Source organism: Ascaphus truei, chromosome 13 (genome assembly GCF_040206685.1).
Source record: "Ascaphus truei isolate aAscTru1 chromosome 13, aAscTru1.hap1, whole genome shotgun sequence".
Classification (NCBI taxonomy): Eukaryota; Metazoa; Chordata; class Amphibia; order Anura; family Ascaphidae; genus Ascaphus; species Ascaphus truei.
The window spans coordinates 27,376,098-27,397,001 of record NC_134495.1 but is presented as its reverse complement, the minus strand read 5'-3'; the positions used below and the strand labels follow the sequence as shown (position 1 = coordinate 27,397,001).

General features: G+C 38.2%; 1 protein-coding gene across 1 annotated transcript; it reads right to left on the bottom strand.

Annotated features, from left to right (window-relative positions):
* Positions 1-15,737: 15,737 nt before the first annotated feature.
* Positions 15,738-18,654, bottom strand: LOC142464615 (olfactory receptor 11L1-like). Its single transcript, XM_075567985.1, has 2 exons — positions 18,522-18,654; positions 15,738-16,685 (listed from the first exon to the last, which is right to left on the bottom strand). Exon 2 carries the CDS (start codon positions 16,680-16,682, stop codon positions 15,738-15,740), a length of 945 nt encoding a protein of 314 aa, XP_075424100.1. The 5' UTR covers positions 16,683-16,685; positions 18,522-18,654.
* Positions 18,655-20,904: the final 2,250 nt, after the last annotated feature.

Below are 20,904 nucleotides of genomic sequence, written 5' to 3'. Positions count from 1 at the left end.
TTGTAAAACAACAAAGGCTTGGTTACTGGACATAAATACTAAAAATACACAAACAATTAATGTATATATAACAAACACAAATAGAGGGGTAATACAAGATAAAAATAAATTGGTAAAATACCAAATAAAATGTCCTAAAAGTCTATTGTGGAGGAGTGTATTGCAGATGATGAATCACTTGTAATATAGAACAATAGCAAATAGAGGAGAGTAAAAAAGCTGTGTATATTATCAGTAGTGGGCTGAAAGATAACCTCCGTATTGAAAAGGTTGCTGAAAGATAACAGGCAGGGTAGATGTAGGGTAGATGTATGGAATAAAGAAACAATCTCACCAGATAGTGTAACCACGATGAACACCAAGGGTCCCTGAGTCCCTCCGTTAGCTACACCAGCGATTGCACGCCGTAAGGTGACCACGTAATGCTGAACCGGGTAACACTGGAGACAGTCTCCTGCTTCCTGTTTCTCCCGGCCTGCCACAGATCTGAAGTCTCAAAGTTGCACACTGCAATGTGTGATCTCAGTTGTAACAGGAGATTATCAGACTCAGCTGCACTGAATGTAAAGCGGTGAACTTCGAATTTATCCAGTTCCATAAAATGTTGTAATTTTACTACACTATGAGTGCGCCTGTTTTCTGTTTGTTTTTTCTCTATACAGGCTGCATAAACTCTGGAGGACAGTTTACTGGGACTGGTTTTTCATTTATATCGTATTTTTATTTTTTACAGAGTATTTTTTTTTAGCTTTTTACACATATGATATTATTCTGATGCATTTGTTTTAATTGTATGGTATTATATCATTTGCACTTATCCTTGAACCTTTTTGGTCTATATCAATGATCAGCTTTATAGACCTGTATGAGCGTGTTATCTGTATAGGTTTAGCTATTGGTAGGCGCTACTTCATTCTTTTCTTTTTATATAGAGTATAAAGAATGAATGGGTGCTCCAATAGTCCCGGAAACAAGGTAAATATGGTCCCGGAAACAAGGTAAATATTAATCATAATGAAATGTCATAAAGAAAAAAAAATGGCTTCTATTGGGAGTAGGGATGCTACTAGGTGAGAAATAAATCAGCGTGCCTTCTTTATATCTCCTGAAGGTAACAGGGAAATTAAGATAAACCCCCTTTACTGCACCTCATTGGAGACAACATATAATAAAGTCCAGAAAAAAACTCACCAAAGTATTTAGCCAGTATTGTGGCAGTCAGTAGATCTTCTTTATATCTTACCCACTCCTTGAGCCAATGGAATTTTCTTAGTGGCGTGTCCAGCTGCTAATGGGGATCAACATAGTAGGAAAATGTGCAAAAAATGCACACAGCAGCGCACTGCGATACAACAGGGACACAGGTGATAAAAAATTACAAATTTATTGCCCAATCAAAATGACAAAAAAGGAGGTGTGGATCCTCCTACGTGTTTCACAAAATAGTGCTTTATCAAGGACGTATGTCGGGGTTTCGGTGACGTCATTATGTTGACGGCCACGCGCATGAGGCAGGAGAGGCAGAGGGATATGGTTTCCGGACGCATACCCAAGACACATAGCAGGGAACGCTTAATGCGGATACACCCAGGGTGTATGGTAATAATCTAAGCCCCACATGGAGGTTGGATGTGGATTCAGATAGACAGCATATTTTTCTATATCTGTTCCATTAGCAGCCAACACTCCACTCAGACACTATGGGCCTCATGCAGAGAGCAGCGCTATGCAGAATTGGAGAGGGAGAATTTTTTTACCTTTTTTGGAGAGTTTTTATCTCCATATGCAGAAAGGGCAGAAAACTGCCTTTCTGCATATGGAGAGTTTCAACCAGCGCTATGAGCGCTATTAGCGCTGTTGAAACTAGTGGGGAAAAAAATCGTTTTTTTTTTTTCCCCCTCTCCACCGGCCGCGGAGCGCCAGCTGCTTGGTGGAGAGGGAAAATGTTGAAAATCGCGCCATTTTTTTGGCGCGAACAGCCACTAGATGGCGATCGCGGCTCTCTGCATACGGCAGAGAAAAAAACTGGAGAGATTTTAAACTCTCCAGGCGCGCGGCGAATTTGAAGGAAAAAAAAAAAAATGGCGCTTTTTTTTTAAACTTGCCGGTTTCTGCCTTTCTGAAGGCAGAATCCGCCAATTAATGCCGCTTTCACTTTTTGCGCTGCTCTCTGCATGAGGCCCTATATGTGTTGTAGACAGGCTGCATATCTATGTTCATTTACAACCAGTGTTCTACATCATAGCTTTATGGGCTGGGTCTACCTAGATATTATGTACTTCCTATAGGTTTTCCCTGACTAATTAAATACCGCTATATGGGAACTAGGCCCTTACTATTGTGTGGCTGTTCAGTTACCATCTGTTTTAATATAGATACACATCTGATATATTACGGTACTATACATATATCTGCCCCCACTCAGTGCAAGGGGGTATTATCACTATATTTAAGTGTTTCGTCGTATTTTATCCAACATTAAAACTTTATTATTTTTTTGTACTCTTGTGTGACCAATTAGCGATCGACTCTATTTGGAGGGTTTGGCTATTAAAGCCTTTATGATGGTCACGCTATTATGTTTAGTGTGACTTATCTTGAGTGCAACTATTAGGGGGTTTTGTGATCTCTTATGGTCATATTTGTATGTGCCTATGTTATATTCTCCTCCCCCTTGCACCAGATAATATTTTGTGTTGTTGGTCTATGGTGAGCGACGTTTTAATGTGTGTTGTTTTCCCTTTAGGGTTAAACCAGCTGTATTTTTATTATAGTGTTGGGAGAAATGTTTAGAAACACCATGGTTTTTAATGCCAGAACAGATATTTCTTTTTTGCTCAAGGAACCTTGTTTTAAGATTCCTTTTTGTGCGGTTAACATATTGTTTGTTACAAGGACAGCTAAAAACATAAACAATTGAATTAGAGTTACAATTTATGTAACCTTTAATAGGGAATGGTTGACCATTTTTGCAGGATGTAATGTGTTTAGGGTCATGTGTGTCCAGAAATGTGCATGTCAGACACCTTGATCCATTATATTTATAACAACCCGCTGGTTTGCCTGATTTCCACAGCATTCTGTTATGGACCGGTTAAAATGTTCTAAGTTTCCAAGGTGCAACTCTATCGTTCAGATTTTGACTCTTCCTATAAGTGATCACTGGTTTATCTGGAATCTCGTTGCATAATATGTCATCTTCCTTTAATATGTTCCAGTATCTTTTGAAGATATTATATATTTTTGAAGCTCCTGTATTGCAACGGGTAATAAACCTCACATCTTGTTTTTTGTTTGTTGTTTGTTTGTGTTTTTTACTTTGCAGCATCTCAATTCTGTTCCTTTTTCACACTCTATCTAGAGAAGAATCAATCAGTTCAGTTTTGTCATTCTTGTCCCTGAACCTTTTTGTAAGTAATGCTGCTTCTTTCTTAAAGTCAGTATCTTTTGACCCACATGAATTGGCCTGAGGGAATGTTATTCAGCCAGTTAGCATGATGACTGCTACGGGCATCAAGATATCCATTGCAGTCAACCTCTTCCCTGTATATTTTAGTTTGATTGGGTCTTATGCCGGTATTACACAAAGTCAAATAAAGAAAAGCTAGTTGGCTATCTTCAACGACACTACTAAAAATGAGTCAAAAGTCATTATTGTTAATGTAATTAAAAAATTCAGTTTAAACATTTTTGATTTACTTTCCAGATTATCAGCACGTCATCAATGAAACGTGTCCATAATACAATGTTTTTTAGCTTAGGGGTTGTTTTGCCAGATTGCCTCCTCCTCCCATTGAACCATGTATAAGTTTGCATAAGAGGGAGCAAATTTCATCCCCATTGCTTGTCCCACAAGTCTGGATGTAAATTATTTTTGAAACATAAAATTGTTGTGGGATAAAATCAATAAAGTAGAATTGACTAAAAACAGTTGTTGTGTTTGAGCTAAAATACCATGTTTAAAAAAAAAAGTATCTGGTGGATACTATCTCTCAGGTGTGATTTTAAAGACGTAATCATAGGTTGGAGGTATTGATCTATATATTCAGATACATTCATTGTGAGTGAACCTATTCAAGAGATGATCGGTCTTCCAGGTGGATTCAGGGGGTTCTAATGTACTTTTGGCTGAGTAAAATATTGCCCTCCATGGGACTTCAATAAATTAAACCAGTGATAACTAGAATGAGGTGTGCATGTAACATGGGAGATGCTGCTCTTCAGTTAACACTAATCCCAATTCACATAAAACAACATAAAAATGAAGAGCGAACGCTCCTAGTGTATATAGAGTATTATAAGCAATTTATGAAAATATGGACAACAAGGTTAGCTAGCACTATAAAAAATAAAACACAATAAAGATACAGAAATAAAAAGTCAAACCAGTGGAGCAGATACCCCGAATAGATATATAAAAGCTTTGAGGGCTAAATGTCTCTGAGGATCAAGTGAATGTCAATTGACAAATGTGCGTATGCGTGTAAACAGGCAATACAGTCCTGTGTGGTTCATTGCAATGAAAAAAGGTAGGGGTTATCTCCAGCAGCAGGGATAAGTGAAAATCCAGAAAGTAGGTGTCAAATGATCCTCTACTACTGTGGGAGAAATCCAATATAACTGATTTGGGATTAACACATAACGTGCGCCCGTCAGTTGGAACCACAGAGATAGAATGAGAGCAGGTTATAGGAGACCTGATGTATTGAAATTTGTATATGCAGACGGTGTTAACCCTTAGAGTAACTTATTCAGTAGGTATTTCCCACAGAAGTCCAGCATTAAGGTGAAATCCCATGCATCTCAAGGTGTGAGCCTGCTGACCGTAGTTTAGCTGGAATTAACTCCTCCAATCCTTGCAAGAGAGATGCTCCATGAAGAGAAGCCCCAAACTCTGCACTTTCTCCCGCTGGGACTCTCAAAGTAGCTGAAAGCAGCTGATCCACTGGTGTAAACTATATATACTGTACAGTGCATTGTGGAAAGACACCAGCTGGAGATAAAAATCCAGACCAGAATTTGGGAATCCAGAACAGATTTCCATTCAATGAAAGTATCCAAACCGCATGCTGCTCAAACACCTTTAAGAAACCCGAGGGAGCATATCTTCACTGAGACTGGTGTGAGGATTACCGTGGTTTGAGAAGCAACATATGTACATTTACATTGTATGGATGGTTATTATAGCATTGTTTTGAAGGCACACATCTGTGGGTTCAATTACAGCCTAGAACACTTGCTCTCTGTATAACCTTGGGTAAGTTACCAACTGTATCTTTTGGTTCATTCAACTTGATGTAGCCAGGTCCCCTCCGATCCCCCCGCTCTCCCGTTTTCCCCCCTTACCCTCTCTTTTGTGGGGATGTTGCTGGCAGGGCGACGGAGTCGCCGGCGGCTCCCTCCGCAGGGCGCCGCCATATTGTGTGTGCGCGAGCATGCGTGGAGGTTTGTGCATGCTCAGAAGCGGCGGATGGAAAGACAGGGGCCTTACTGGTTGCGCATGCGCAGGGCGCCCCAGAGGTGGCCCGTAGAGTCGGCATGCGCAGTGTCCTACGCGCACACAGCCCCAACATTAATTAAGCAGCAGAGAGACTACAACTCCCATGATGCTTAGGGAGAAGCTGACAGGTGACGCACGATAACCAATGGGATGGCTGGATTGCTCCTGAAGGGAGGAAAGAGTACTGCATGCTGGGACAGGAAACAGGGAGTGAAGACCTGGACCCTGAAGGTGCAGGTAGTGTCCATGGAGCTGTGCTCCAGGGACTAGGCCAGAGGTACCCCCCCAGGGCCCAGTTAGTCCCCTGAGCCACAGTAGAAGTAACCTATGTGTATGATATAGGGAAAGGCCTTAAGATATGGACTCTTTCCACTATAGCAATAGAGAGAGATATATGCTGCAGGACATTGCCTGAAAGACAGTGCAGCTTGATAGCAGAATGCAGAGTTGGACTCCATAGTAGAGATTGCTCCCAAAGGATCATCCAGCTGGGGGTCCCTCCTCAGAGAATCAGACGGCAGAATCATCCACGCAAGGAGCAGCGCACCACGCAGCAGGACCACGTTGCAGAGCCGCTGATTGTTGCTGATTTTCCTTGTCAGGACTATGACCAGGGAGGTATGATAAGTGCACCACCGGGCCCCAACACAGGGAAGTGCTATCCCTCACACTCACACTATTGTTTGTGGACACTTAGGGGTTAAGTGCCCAGGCACATTGCTACTGAAAGGACAAAGGGTGATGCAATGATTGACATGTGTGGTGATGCCATGATTGACATGTGGAATGATGCAATGAGACATATGAAAATAAGTTATATTCAATTTACGGTGTGTATTTACTGTGTATGTTGGTTCCGAAGAGGGAACACTCCCACCACGTTCGGATCCCTCATCGGTGGAGGCGCTGCACCGGGTATAAGTATACCCCAGTTTCCCAGTGGCGGAGGTTCAGGCCTCCTGTTAGCCACACAGGTGACAGCAGCACACGTAGTTGTAGTACCCCGGGGGTACAAGGGCTACATTTAAAAATAAATTAAAGAAAAAATAGGGTTGTAGCTTTATTGATCTCTTATTATTAAATGTGAAATGTGAAGAAAAAAAAATGTGAAATAAAAACAATTAAAAGAAGAAATCGGTAGTGCGATATATTTTGTTTGACTAGCAATACACTAGCAATACACTATACAACATTTTGAAGGCACCACAGTCTACTTCAGGTATGGATGTTTTTAGGAAACTCAGAGATACAGTATATATCTTAATGTATTTTTCCTGGTAAAATACACAATTAAAAAACCATTCAGGTTCTTTTACTTACTAGAGAACAGTGATGCATGAGGTTATGATGATAAAGGATCATCTTGAAAATAGTCAAAAACACAAGCAAATTAATAAAACCAATAAATCTTCAGACAAAAATTAAATTAGTAGTATATTGAAGTTGGTAGGGAGCAACAGATACATTCTCTGTGGCCACAGATCATATCTGTATTGGAGAACATGATAGTTGTAACTGAATGCAGGTACTGTATGTGATCTATTTGTTACAATATTTGCTTTTCACTACAGTATTTCATTATGAAAAAAAGTGTGACTCACCATTGAAAATACAGCATCAGGTTTAATATTAACCCCCACAAATTATTCAATATAATTCTATAGCTTTTAATTAGGTCAATGCACTGAGATAATATATTATTACTTGCAGCAAATGGCATTGCAGTAAACACGACCATAGATGCATTTTTGTGGGGAGTATTTATTAAGATCAAGTCAGTGAAATAGGAAAAACCAGGCATAACAATAATAATTGATCGAAACCAACTCTACTAGCTGACCCTACCTAACGAAAATGTATTTTAACTCCAACTATTTAATATACACAAAGAACAAAAACCTTTTAAGCCTACAGAACCAACAGTATAGAAGGATGAGACTACTCTTAGCTACAAAAAATAGCATAAATGGGAACAGAGAAAATAGCACAGTCCCATATACTGTATATTGTCCATATATAATAGTGACTGAATAAATCAGCTGCAGTGTTGTAGCAGGAAAAGGAACTTGTAAAAAGCTGGATACACAGAGACTGTATGGTAAGGAGTAACTGGGTAAGGGAACCAACAGGCTGGTTGCTTAATTCATACATTGTAATACCACATTAAAATCAAAACCTGTTAAATGTTCAACCAATTCAAAACATAAAACCTGCCAGATAAGCTGTATTTTGTGCCAAATAATTTTAAAAGGGCAAGAAATGTTCAGTCAGGAAGAATATAAACTATGTTGCAAAAGCCATGTTTGTTATTAAGAATATTTATTATATGTTGTGATACCTCTTGGTGGAACGTTAGATATCTTCATATATTTAGTTATACATGAGTTTACAAGACCTTCAATTGCACTGTACAGCTGAAGAACAGATTTAAGAGATTATACAATATTACTTGCAACTACTGAATTCACCTGTCAGCATCCATTAATTAGTTACACAATCAGGTGTACATTACACCTAAAGAAAATACTTTGAAAGTTAATGTAAAACCAACATCTAATTGTGCTCCATTAAGAGATCTCACAGCCTGTAATATGCCATTAAGAAAAAAGGAAATGAGCAAATTTACTTTACAGATAACTACAACCATTGGTAAATACTGAGTCTTTAGTTTATTAGAGTAATTATTTTATCACCTTCTATCTTGTTTTGTCTTTCAAACGTATCCCTGGAGTGTCAAGTGTTTTCAATCAACGTTTCCCAAGGGGCACACTAATGTCACCCATAATGATAACTATTGTCATCAAAACATATTGGCCTTATCTTTGGCTGTAGGGAAAAGATACCTTTTAATATGACATCTATGCAAGAATTCCTAGCAAACAAATTGAAAGAAAAATGACCCCACGTTCAAAATATAATATATATGAAACCTTGGTAGTGGGACTTAAAAGATCATTTGCCATGGTGCTATTGTCTGCGTTTCAAAAGAAATGATTAACCCAATATTAAAGGACATTTGATCATTTAGATTGCAATCATACAACATGCCATATAACATTGTAACCATATAATTGCAAGCTTCAGTAAAATCATTGCCTTATCCATATTGGGATCAATTAACAAGTGTTCTACTATCCTTGAACACAAACTAGCCATCTTTTCATGCACGGCAATTACAGATACATGTTTTTCCTTTGCTAAAAAAAAAACATTAGGGATTCCGCTGCCATAGATACCCAATACAAAAACGACACAATGAAATCCAGGTTAAAAGTGTTTTAATCGTGAAAAAACACTGGGGTCCAGTAATACATTTCTATGTATGTGTTCTGAATTCTTATACTGTAGTTGATGTCTACCACCAAGTCAGCATCTTATGGTAAGTCCATAAGAGCATCTAGACATCTTTCTCCTGAACTATTCTTCAACCATTGCTCTAATTGCCCCCAGTTTGCCTTTTCATTTCTTTTGAATACATTTCTTAATTGATAGTTGAACCTCATTGGCATTGTAAGTTTGCCACTATAATCCAATCAATATAACATGAATGCACCAGCACAGCAGGGTAATAAAGCATGCAGAGGTATGGTATGGGCAGGGAGCAGTGATGGTCACATAACTATAGAGCATATGCATATTGTCTTAACTGCAGGTTTTTATATGTATAATTTACATAAGGCATTTTAGCCTTAGCCAAAATAAACTCTTATTTATAATACCATTATTAGTCACTTTATTAAACTGAGTCTAAGAACTTTAAAGGAAAATCAAGTGATACTTTTAATGTAAAATTCATGCATTGTGAATATATTTGCACACATTTAATTGTACTTATTCAATTTTATTAGTGCTTGATATAAGCATGATATAAGCATCCACCTTTCAAATAATACGGAATATCAGAGAATCATTGATACAGTATATTAAAAGCACTAGAGAAGGATAGTACACTCTAAGAAAATTACATTTCCTTATCAAATTTTATATGTAAAAAATTAACATTTTGAAACCTTTAATAATTCTAAGCAAACAAAATGACACACATTAAACAAATCCATCATTGCACTGTCACAGAGATGCTATGAGTCATTAATTGCGAGGACTAACTTTCATGGCAGCACTAAAACTTGATCTGTCTACAATACAAAGGGATTTTTTATGCCCATGAGGCATCGCTGTTATTGCTATAGTATAAGGCTTTTACACATCAGGTTGTCATTAGGTAATTCCTCTTAAATATCCCTTTGGGTGTTGAAAACGGATGATCTGTTGCTATCTAAGAGTTTGCAGTGATCATAGATATGACAAAGGATATAGAAATAGAACAGAAACCCTTTATATGACATACAGTATTTCTGAGTGCTGAGACTTGAACAATAATCAAAAATGCCATAGTCCTCCCTTGTAACCTGTTTCCTTATGTTATGGTGCCATCATGTGGCGTATTCTGTAAATCAGTATAAAATAGGCAGTATTAAATGGCATTTTGCTATTGGATAGCTGATGTTAGGGTACATGTCTGTATGTTACTACAAAAATATGTTGCGTTTCAAATTAAATATGCTAAAACATAAAACATAAATCTTCTCTTATATGGATACATTTATTTGGCTAATTATGGTATACTGTTTTACAGAACCAGAATACTTGGTTTAATACTATGATTATGAAGAGTAAAATGTTTAAACACAAACTACATCTGTTTTCATTCTGTCAAATCGTTTTTTTACTGGTTTTATCAATTTCTTCTACTGTACACTAATTACTCAAAATTTGAGACGTATCCTTGAAAAAGTACAATAGTACTGTATATAGACCACCCTCAAAATCTAATCTGTTACAAAGGAAGGTAAAAAGAGCACAATGTTAGCGTTGAGAAGTAAAAAACTGTAAGTAATTTCAGATGTGTAAAATGCATTGTGCAATCAAGGATTAAAAATACTACAGTATATTAATATGTAGAAAATGTATACAGTATGCAGGTAGCTACACACTACAGTGCGTGTGAGTGGACAAATATGAATTAAAGGAGTAAAAAATAATACCAAAATGGCATGCTTTTTGGACAGAAAATATGAGTTCCATCAGCTACTGTATAATGTAAAAGGAAGAATACATTCTATCTTTGGTAGAAGGAATAGTAGACTTTTTTCACTGTCCAATCTGGGAGGAGGTTGGAATAGAAAGCAAGAAATAAAGGACAAAAACAATGCTGAGGGTTAACATTTGCTTGTATTTTGAGGAACTCCACCCACTGGAATGTTAATGAGCCAAGAGGACAAAAAACTTGAATTTGCAGCTGCATTCAATCTGAACCCCTTCAGTGTACATCTGTCACCCCAAAGGCGGATGCCTGATGGGGCTCCCCAAGAGCTGCTCCCCTCTGCCCAGGATCAGCATGCTAAGGGTTAACATTTGCTTGTACTTTGTGGAATGTCAACCCCATCCATAGGAATGTTAATGAGCCAAGAGGACAAAGAATTTTGAATTCGCAGCTGCATTCAATCTGAACCCCTTCAGTGTACATCTGCGTCGCCCCAAAGGCGTATAGCCTTTGGCACAGCCGAAGGGCAGCTATGTTTGGTGATGTTAAAGCTTCCCTATTTAAATCTATTATCAATCTGAAACTCACTAGCCCTTTATCCCCTGTACTCAATTTTCCAACTATATCTGTCCATGAAATGTCTGTGAATTGACTGTATAACCTCTGTTCTTTTTATGTACCCATGTATTGTTATAACTCTATGCCCAGGACATACTTGAAAACAAGTGGTAACTCTCAATCTATTACTTCCTTTTAAAACTTTTTTTATAAATAGAATATAAACAATGTGGGTGTGATACTAGGATAGCACAACCAGTCAAGTGTCCTGATGTCATCTCCAGAGTAAGGAGCTGTACTGGGTCTATGGATAGAGATAGAGGTCAGCAGTAAGAAAGTAAAGATCTGCCCCTTAATCCTTTTAAAAAAATGGCCTGTAGTAAAGATTGGGGACTATCCTAGACCACAGCCCTTGCTGTGGATATAAAGACTATAGCCTTGCAAGGCAAGATGTCAACGGTCTTACTATCAAGATAATTTGTACTGGTTGTAGTCTTCAACAACGATTGTAAATAGTTTTAACATTTTTGGTGCTCAATATTATGTGTTATTGACTTCCTACCCCAGCACAGCTTTAATACATAATATCTTACACCTCTGATTTTGTAGGTCTGCATGCTACATTAATATCCTGCAGTGTAAGTGTCAGCAGCCCCTTTATACCGCACGCCTTGGTCACCTCTTAAAGTCCTAGGAAAGCGCCTGACTCCACACTGTCGGTCTCAGAGTGACCCCATGTAAGAGACTGGTGCATTTGTAATATGTTGTTCATCTGATTTCACCAGATTGAAGATTGTTGGTCTGGCATTGAAAACACAAACGTGTATATCCTTTTAATATAGTTTTGATACGTATGCAGTCTTCTAGCTTTGTTGCTCTTGGGAAAATGCAGGTTAAGGGAGGTTGTTATATTTTAATGTATATTACATGACATGCCACTCAAATATAGGTTACATCTGAAGACAAGACTTTACAAGTCTTCATACAGTAGCGTGTGTTCATCTACATATATGTAGCCCCCTTTCCCTATGCCTAAGGGAAACTACGCGGGTGACTATACGTGCTGCAATACCTGTTGCTAACAGGAGGCCTAAGCCTCTGACACTGGGAGCCTGGTGTGAGCTCTTTCTCCTTTAGTGCAGTACCTCCACCTATGAGGGATCCCAGCGTGGCATGATAACCCCTCACAGGAACCGATACACTAATGAATAATACACTCACAAGTATATAACGGATCATAACTGTACACACACACAATAACATACTAAACACCTGCAACAATAGTGCTCCTGTACCCACTGTGTACACCCAATGTCCCACACTTGGTGAATCCCCCAAAGTACTGAGGGTGCGGTGGCACCAATAACCCTGGTGTCCTTCCCAATGTCAGCCCACCCAAGTGTGAGGTAGCTCTACCCATGTGAATTGTTGGTGCACTTTATACCTGCCTGGGCACTCCTGTACCCAGGTGCAGCTTGATGAAACAAAGGGATCAGTCAGGTCCCACGATGTTGGGCCTCTAACAATCCCCTCTCTCCTTATGCTTCCCAATCTGCTGTGTGAGGCGAGCTCCAGCTGGAGTGTCTCACCTAATGTCTCTGCAGCCTGTGGCCTGGTCCCAGACCGCAGGGCCCCGCGTGACCATCCAGTAACCGATACAATCAACTCTATATAATAATGGGGAAGCGTCCCTATCTGGGGCTTTTCCTACAATACTCAACTCAGATGACTCAGGGCCTAGCTGGAGCCTAATGGGACAGCCTAGGCCTAGACCAGGGAAGCACTGCTTCTTGGACACTACCTCTCTTCTTGCCTCCCTCCGTCCGAATGGCACCCGGTAAATCGGTAAATCGGTAAATTTGTGCACCAAACCTAATCCCTTCCTCCTGGTTTCTAGAGCCCTATAGACTGAGACTCCCCACGTGGCATATCCGTCCTGAGGATCCTGGGACTTGTAGTCGTACTGCGCATGTGCAATAACTAAAATGGTGGCCCCCTTTCCCGGAGCACCAGAGCGGCTCCCCGGTCACGCAGGGTTCGGTACCTAACCGCCAGCTCCCCCGCACGGTAGGGGAAAGGGGTGGGGGGGGGGGGCTTGGCTACATATACATTGACATCATGTTGACTTCAATTTTAACTGTATTTATTTTTTACTTTTTCCAAGCTCAGACAAATTTGGGAAAAGTTGAACATGTGAAGAAATGCAATTTTTTAAGAAAATTCGAACTTTGGCGAAAGGTTTGTCCATTTCTGGTGGCAACACAACATTTACATAATACAAGCCTTCACTTCGTACTGTAGATCCAAAATAAACAATCCATTGAGAATACAGAATGGAACCTAAAGCAAACCTACAGTAACTTAAGTGATTTCCAAATGTTATAAAGAAGTTTGAGCTTTCATTGCTCACATTTGGTGGGATATGGTTGGAAACTACTGTACACTGTGTGTTGCGATAATTTGCACCAACACTGCAATTGAATCTTATGAAAACTCTGTGGATATGTTGTATTTTCTGGGGCAACAACAAACTTGCTTTCATCTCTATATAATCAGATAAACACCTACTGCAAATCGTTGGACTTATTTAGCAAACCAGTCTTCTTTGATGCCAAGTATGAAAGAGTCAGTTTGGTTAATCAATTCCAGTGTTTGCTTTTTGTGCACGTAGAAAGGCGAGGTTTTGAATCTATGCAAATCACCTGTCACATTATGTAAATTATAACTATTACATGCACATTATTGAGGTCAAACTGAAGTTTTAAAAGAATGCTGACTCTGGGTCTTAAAAATGCTGTCAAAGCAATCATTCATATCTCTGCAGTGCCAAGGCAAACTTTTTCAGTGAATTACTGTAAGATTGAAGTTCATTCAGGGCAACCCTGGAACTTACTTTAAGCCCCCTTTTGTTGTCTAACCCTATTTGAATCACTCCCAGGACATCTCTTTGGAGCCATTTCTGCCATACGGTATTATCATTTTATACTCTGCTAAAATGCGTTGTGGTCCAGTCTCTGCATGCGTCACAATGACTTTTGCCATTATTCATTGGCTCATCAGTATTAATGAGGCTTGTGGTCCCTTTAACTGCTCAAAGGAGTCACACTTTTGGAGAAGCTCCATTCAGTAAAAAAAGAAAAGAAAGTATGTCTATATAAGAGTCATTGCTTCATCATAACATTTAAATATGCTGTACTGTACATAGCATCATTTTGAAGAATATTCAACTATCCATACCAACACCAAGGAGAAAACGATGGCAAGAGAATATTAATAATTTGCTTTGTAAAAACATATAGTAGAGTCCAAACCAGATGGAATTCATTTTCAAATGTGGGATTCATTAGTAGGTATAGCAGTACAATGTTTTTTACTTGAATGTCCTTATCTGACTCACATGTGATTCTATCTGTAACTCCATGGCAGAGGTTTGAAACATATATGCTTAGACACCATGAACCTAATCGGCTTTTTGCATTCTCTATATACAGTAGGGTTGATTTGCTCATCAATTAAAGATAAGATGCATATAGTTTGGCAAATGTAATCAATGGAAGGTAACACGGTTTCTTATCCCAATAGCTTTTTCCTTGTTAAAAGTACAACTACATGTAATGTAGAATCCTAATGAATCATAAATACAAAGGCAGAATTGACTGACTCTCATTCTGATAAATGTTTCTCAACTGAATGGTCATTTAGCGACTTGCACTATAGTCCCCTTGAGCGGAAGTGGTGTTTACCCCTTAATTATATACATGATATCTTCAATATATTTTAATTTGAAGGAAAAAATCAGTAATTGTATACAGATTATTCTACAAACCTGTCAGGTTTACAACTCCAGAGGATATGATTTTGACATTCCCTGTTTAGAGGGACCTGAATTACATTCACCTAGGTCAGTGCTTCCCAACCTGTCGGACTCCCCTCCATAGGGGTCCCAGCATGTATAGATGAGGGGCACAGAGCTAGGAAGACATACATTATGGTACATACAGATGTAGTAGACATTAAGGCACTAATTGGCACGTTGTGGATAGTAAACCGCACATTTTGGCAACTCACGGCTCCATTGAATTGAATAGCAAATCACCCAATAACGTAAATCGCCATTAAAACTCGCGACTGCGGTAATGCAAAATTGCATAATAATGGGTGCAATAACGCCTGCTACATCTATATAAAAAGTGTAAAAAAACAAGAGAAGGCATACAATATACAGTACTGTAAGTGACAAATAGAGGAACGGGGGAGGGTGGAAGGGGGGGTAAGAGAGTGACGAATAGATTCTAAAGGAGAAATAAGATAAGTTCTCCTATATCAATAACCCAATTAATAAATGTCATTGTTTAACCATTATAATTTTAATTGAAATGTTCTCATTGTTTTTATTTGTATAACGTTTTAAGCATTTGTCATGCTATATTGTGTTCTTTTTGCATTTTTCAGCTTATTGTGATTTCGTTCCATTATTTTGAAGAAATCCAAAAGTAAAATTGCACAAATCAAGTTTTGGCAAAAACCAGAACCAAAACCAAAACACGACAGAAGTTTAGAAAAACACAAACTTTTTGTAGCGCTAAAGTTAAAGGGAAACACGAGTGAAAGTGGCCACACTTCGTTAAGCTGTAGTTATAACTTTGCAATAGTCCTCAAATTCCTTAAAGCTGATCTTAACGCTGCATGGATTTCTCGATTTCTAAGGCTGTATATTATAGGGTTTAACAATGGAGTGACTACCGTGTACAGCAAAGATAGTACCTTACTTACATTAAATATCTGTTTTCGGGATGGTGCTACATACATGGTTATCAGAGTCCCATAATATGTGAATACAACAGCAAGGTGAGAGCTACATGTGGAGAAAGTTTTTTTTCTTTGTGTGGCTGATGGTATTTTGAGGATGGTGTAGATTATAATGATATAGGTCACAATGATAAAAATAAATGGGAACAACGTTAATAGACTGGCAAATAGAAAAGATTCAATTTCTACTACGAATGTGTCTGAGCAAGAAAGCTCTATAAGAGGTGTAAGATCACAAAAAAAATTATCTATTGCATTAGAACCACAATAATGTAACTTACATAGTAAGATCAGTGTAAACATTGATATAATAAAGCCAGATAGCCAAGCCCAAATAATCAGATTGGCACAAAGCCTGGGGTCCATAAGCGTTGTATAGCGTAGTGGGTTGCATATGGCCAAGTATCGGTCATAAGACATAATTGCAAGAAGGACACATTCAGTTGTGGCTGTAGAACTGAAGAAGTAGTATTGTGTAAGGCAACCAGGCACGGATATAGCACCATCTCCTGACAATAAGTTCTGTAACATATTGGGAATGATGTTTGTAGTGAAAACAACTTCAGATAGAGAGAGATTGATGAGGAAGAAGTACATTGGAGAATGAAGGTGACTGCTGGTCGACACCAGTAAAATGATCAGAAGATTTGCAGACAACGTTAAAATGTAAATAGTCAGGAATAAAAGGAAGAGGAATATCTTTAAATTGTAATGGCTCTGAAATCCCAGGAGCAGAAATTCGGTGACAATGGTCTCATTTTCTGCAGTCATTTTCTGTACGAGTAAAATAAAAAAATAAATGATTACTCTTATTATCTGTAAATGTATATAATGCAGATTGTATGTATGCAAAGGCATTCTGTACCAGGAAAACAAGGACAAATGTTAATGCTCTACCCTACGGCACAAAGAGAATAAAACCTGAGAGATTATCATTATCAGACAATTTCCCTTTACACATTAAGGCTATATCCACAAAGCTATGTTAAATCAAGGCTCATAACATGATGTTTCCTTAAACAGGAATGGAAATGATGTTCCCTGAGGTTAACAAGTATCCTCAAAAGTAATATTATGCAAAATATATCTTCCAATAATGTGACGTTATGCCTGCCTTGGTGTTACTGTGATCCAGAACCTGAAAAACCTATTTAGTGTAACTCAAGTTAAGAAAGATAAGAGCGGAGAGGGAAAATAATGCTGAAAATAATGTTACTTTATGTTAGTTAACTGATGCTTAACAGGGTCCATTCCCACCAAGTTGAAGCCTATTTTCAGGGTCCCAATATAACACCAAGTTTAGGTTATGACCTACTGCATCTAACATAGCCTTTAGTTCTCACATTAAAATGACCACACTTTGAGGATATGCAATGTTAAGGTTACGTTTCAATTGCATATAATATTAATATTATCAATAATGGTCATTTAGTTAATGTATATGACTTGACATTGTATTATTGTTCTTTGAAAATACACCACTAGGCTTAACGTGATGATAAGTTAGGTTAATGTCATTTTAATCAACTTGACATAGCTTGCTGATTTTGCACCTAAGGGCTTTTTCTATACGGTCTTGGCCATTTTTTGTCTAAAACGGAAGCTTTGGACATTATAGGATTATCCCTTAAGGCTCTGTTATAACAGAGAAATGCCTTTTTAATTATACATGCAGTGTTTGCCTAATCTATTTAGGTATATTTATTTGATGCAAAGAGAGAGAGTAAAACTGCACCGGATATAGGTGCACCTCTTGATACATGTACTTATAATATTTTGCTATCTTCTCCAATTACTCCTCCCTCCCACAACCACTTTGCAAAAGGCACAGTGATGCAAGAAGACCAAAATTGATGCAAAGCACCTTAATATAATAGTGCAAAGTAAAGTGGTTTTCAACTGCTGCAATTTGCACCTGTTTTTGAAGTTTACAACACTTGATACTTATCCCACATGGGACCAGTGAGCTTGGTTAAATCTGTATCAATGTAAAGAAAGTATAAATAGAAGTGGAATTAAGTCATTGCTCCATTTTATCCTTTCGCTTGCATCAAATATGAGAAACTGTTTCTTACATGACACAAATTGTCAGTCTGAAACTACACCACAGACATAGCAGACTTGGCAAATACAATGTAAAAAAGGGATGCCCAGAGACACAATATTCTACATCATAATCTGTGCTTCATGGTTCTTGTCCCTAACTCATTCTATGGACAGTCCACAATTCGCAAGCTGATGCACGTAGAGAAAATCTTGGAGCAAAGACTTTTTTACTTTAACACAAAGAGACGCAAGATGAAAATGACTCAACTCGGAAAATGTATCCAAAACATTTTATGTCCACACTACTATAAACATGTTCTACAGTATGAAATAAATAGGAAAAAGCTGTGGCACTGCCACCAATATTTTCCCCAAAGGACAAAGTAATGAATGTACTGCTATCCTTCACCTAATGATGAGGAATACATATCTAAATGTAGAGTAAACGACAGAATCAGAATGTGATTGCAAAAATAGCAGTAAAAATCACCTCAAACGAAAAGATCTGAATCAAAATAAGGTGATCATATATGCGCGGTACAGTATTAAAATAACTTATAATACCTTACAGAAGTTGGTATCAGGAATGAATCAAAGAAATCGCATTGAAGCCAACTCAAACATCTGGACAGCTCAACATGAGCTGGACGTAAAGGTAGCCACTGTTTTGTTGATGTTTCTGGTTTGTTCTTTGAAACAGTACAGATTTTGCAGCGATATTAAACAGTCATCATCTGCATCAACATTTCCAAGTAAAATCAGTACAGTACCTGCAAACCACAGTACCAGAGCAGAAAATTAGAATGTTTTTTTTTAATTAGACTTTTTTTTTAAATTTACAATAACAAATGGAATAGCCCTCAAATAATCGCTAGGTTACATGACCTTGAATACTGTAGTGTATGTGTTAAATTATTATGAAAATCTATTGGGCATTTCTAGTCAAAAAAATGTCTATTTTAGAGCAATTGTAGCTTTTGTGAACATTCAGCAAAAATGTAGACATTTTCGAAAAATCCAATGAGTTTTGTTTTGTGAACAACCATTGCCAACATCACACGTTCACATCAGAGCTTACAGTAATGAACTTACCAACATAGATTCTGTGGCATTCTAGAGCCAGCATAATTTTGTTTTATAATTTAACACCATAATGTAATTTTAAAAGTTATTATACAGTATATTTTTAAAGTTCCTACAGTCTACATTAGAGAGTTTAGAGAGTTTAGAGAATTGGCGAGCAATCAGTGGCCTTAGGGGGATTCACCAGAGGCCCTAACTGCTGACTACCCCAACAACATGCTATCACTGTCTCCCCAGTACAGTAGGAGCAGATATGTTGCTGGCGTGAATCGTAGCTACTGTACTTCCAACTCTTGAAGCTGCATATTAGCAGTGCTAATATCTGGTTCCCAGTATAAGGAGAAGACTGGGACAGTATTCATCGGCACACGGACATTAACAAGCTTCATGGAGCAGGCCGGGAGAAGAATTGCTACTACAATGTTCCTTCTGCCGGTGTGAAATGTATACAGTGTGTATGTATATATATATATATATATATATATATATATATATATATATATATAAAAGGGAGGTGGTATTGTTATTCAAGATAGGGATATCTATGTACAGGAAGCAAAGAGACTTGCAGAATGATACATTTTATATTACTCTCAAATATGATCCTACTATTGAGTTTCAATCATTGTATCATACACATCTGACAAAAGCTAAGGATAATGCGATCATCACTCCATCTGAGTTCAAATTCCTGTATTTCGATCACCCTAGAATCCCCATCTTTTACCACCTCCCCAAAATCCACAAGAGCCTGGACAATCCACCTGGGCGACCTATAGTGTCGGGGATTGAGTCGATGACGTCAAACGTGTCCCAATATGTTGATTATTTTCTCAATCCATATGTGACATCACTCAGATCATATCTGAGGGACACGTTGCACGCATCGACTCTATCAAAGACATTCGTTGGAAACCCACATACCATTGGGCCTCCTGTGATGTCTCTTCACTGTATACGTGTATAGAGCATCACAGGGGTTTGGAAGCGTTTACTTATTTTCTAGATAGAGATTCTTCACTTAATAAAGGTCAGAAGGATTTTATACTCTCCAGTATATTATTTATTTTACAACACAATTAATTTTTGTTTGAGGATGACTTTTATTTACAAGTCTGTGGAACGGCCATGGGCACGCGGTTTGCCCCCAGCTATGCAAACCTATACATGGGGTTGTGGGAGGACCTTCATGTGTGGGCGAATGCTAGACTGGGGGCGGGCCTGGTGTTCTATGGCCGTTTCATAGATGATATCCTTATAATCTGGGAGGGTGCGGAGGATGAACTATATAGCATCCTCCAATCCTTCAATACAAACGAGATGGGTCTCAAATTCACATTTGAGATCCAGCCCAAACAGATTACATTTTTAGATCTCGTTTTATTTGTTACAGATGATCATGAAGGTCAGATATCCACAAAAACCTATTTTAAGGAAGTATTTGTCAATAGTTATCTTCACGCAACAAGTAATCACCACAAAAAGTGGCTGGAGAATATTCCTAAGAACCAATTCTATCGGCTAAAGAGAAATTGCTCATCTCAGAAAGATTTTGATATTCAGGGACAAGAATTGGTCTCGAAAATCATTCATAAGGGCTATAAGGAGGAGGTTGTCACTGGTGCTTTTAGTGAGGTCCAGAATATTAGCAGGGATATGCTTCTTGCTCAATCTAAATCTAAAGTTGCCACTGATTCCCTCTTTAAACATGATATGGGTTCAGGTCGGGACAAATGTCCTAGATTCATCACGAAGTTTAATCAGTCTGCATACAAAATTAAACAAATATTGAATACTCATTGGGATATCCTCAAAAATGATCCTGTTTTGGGACCTGTACTACCTACATACATTCCAGATACTT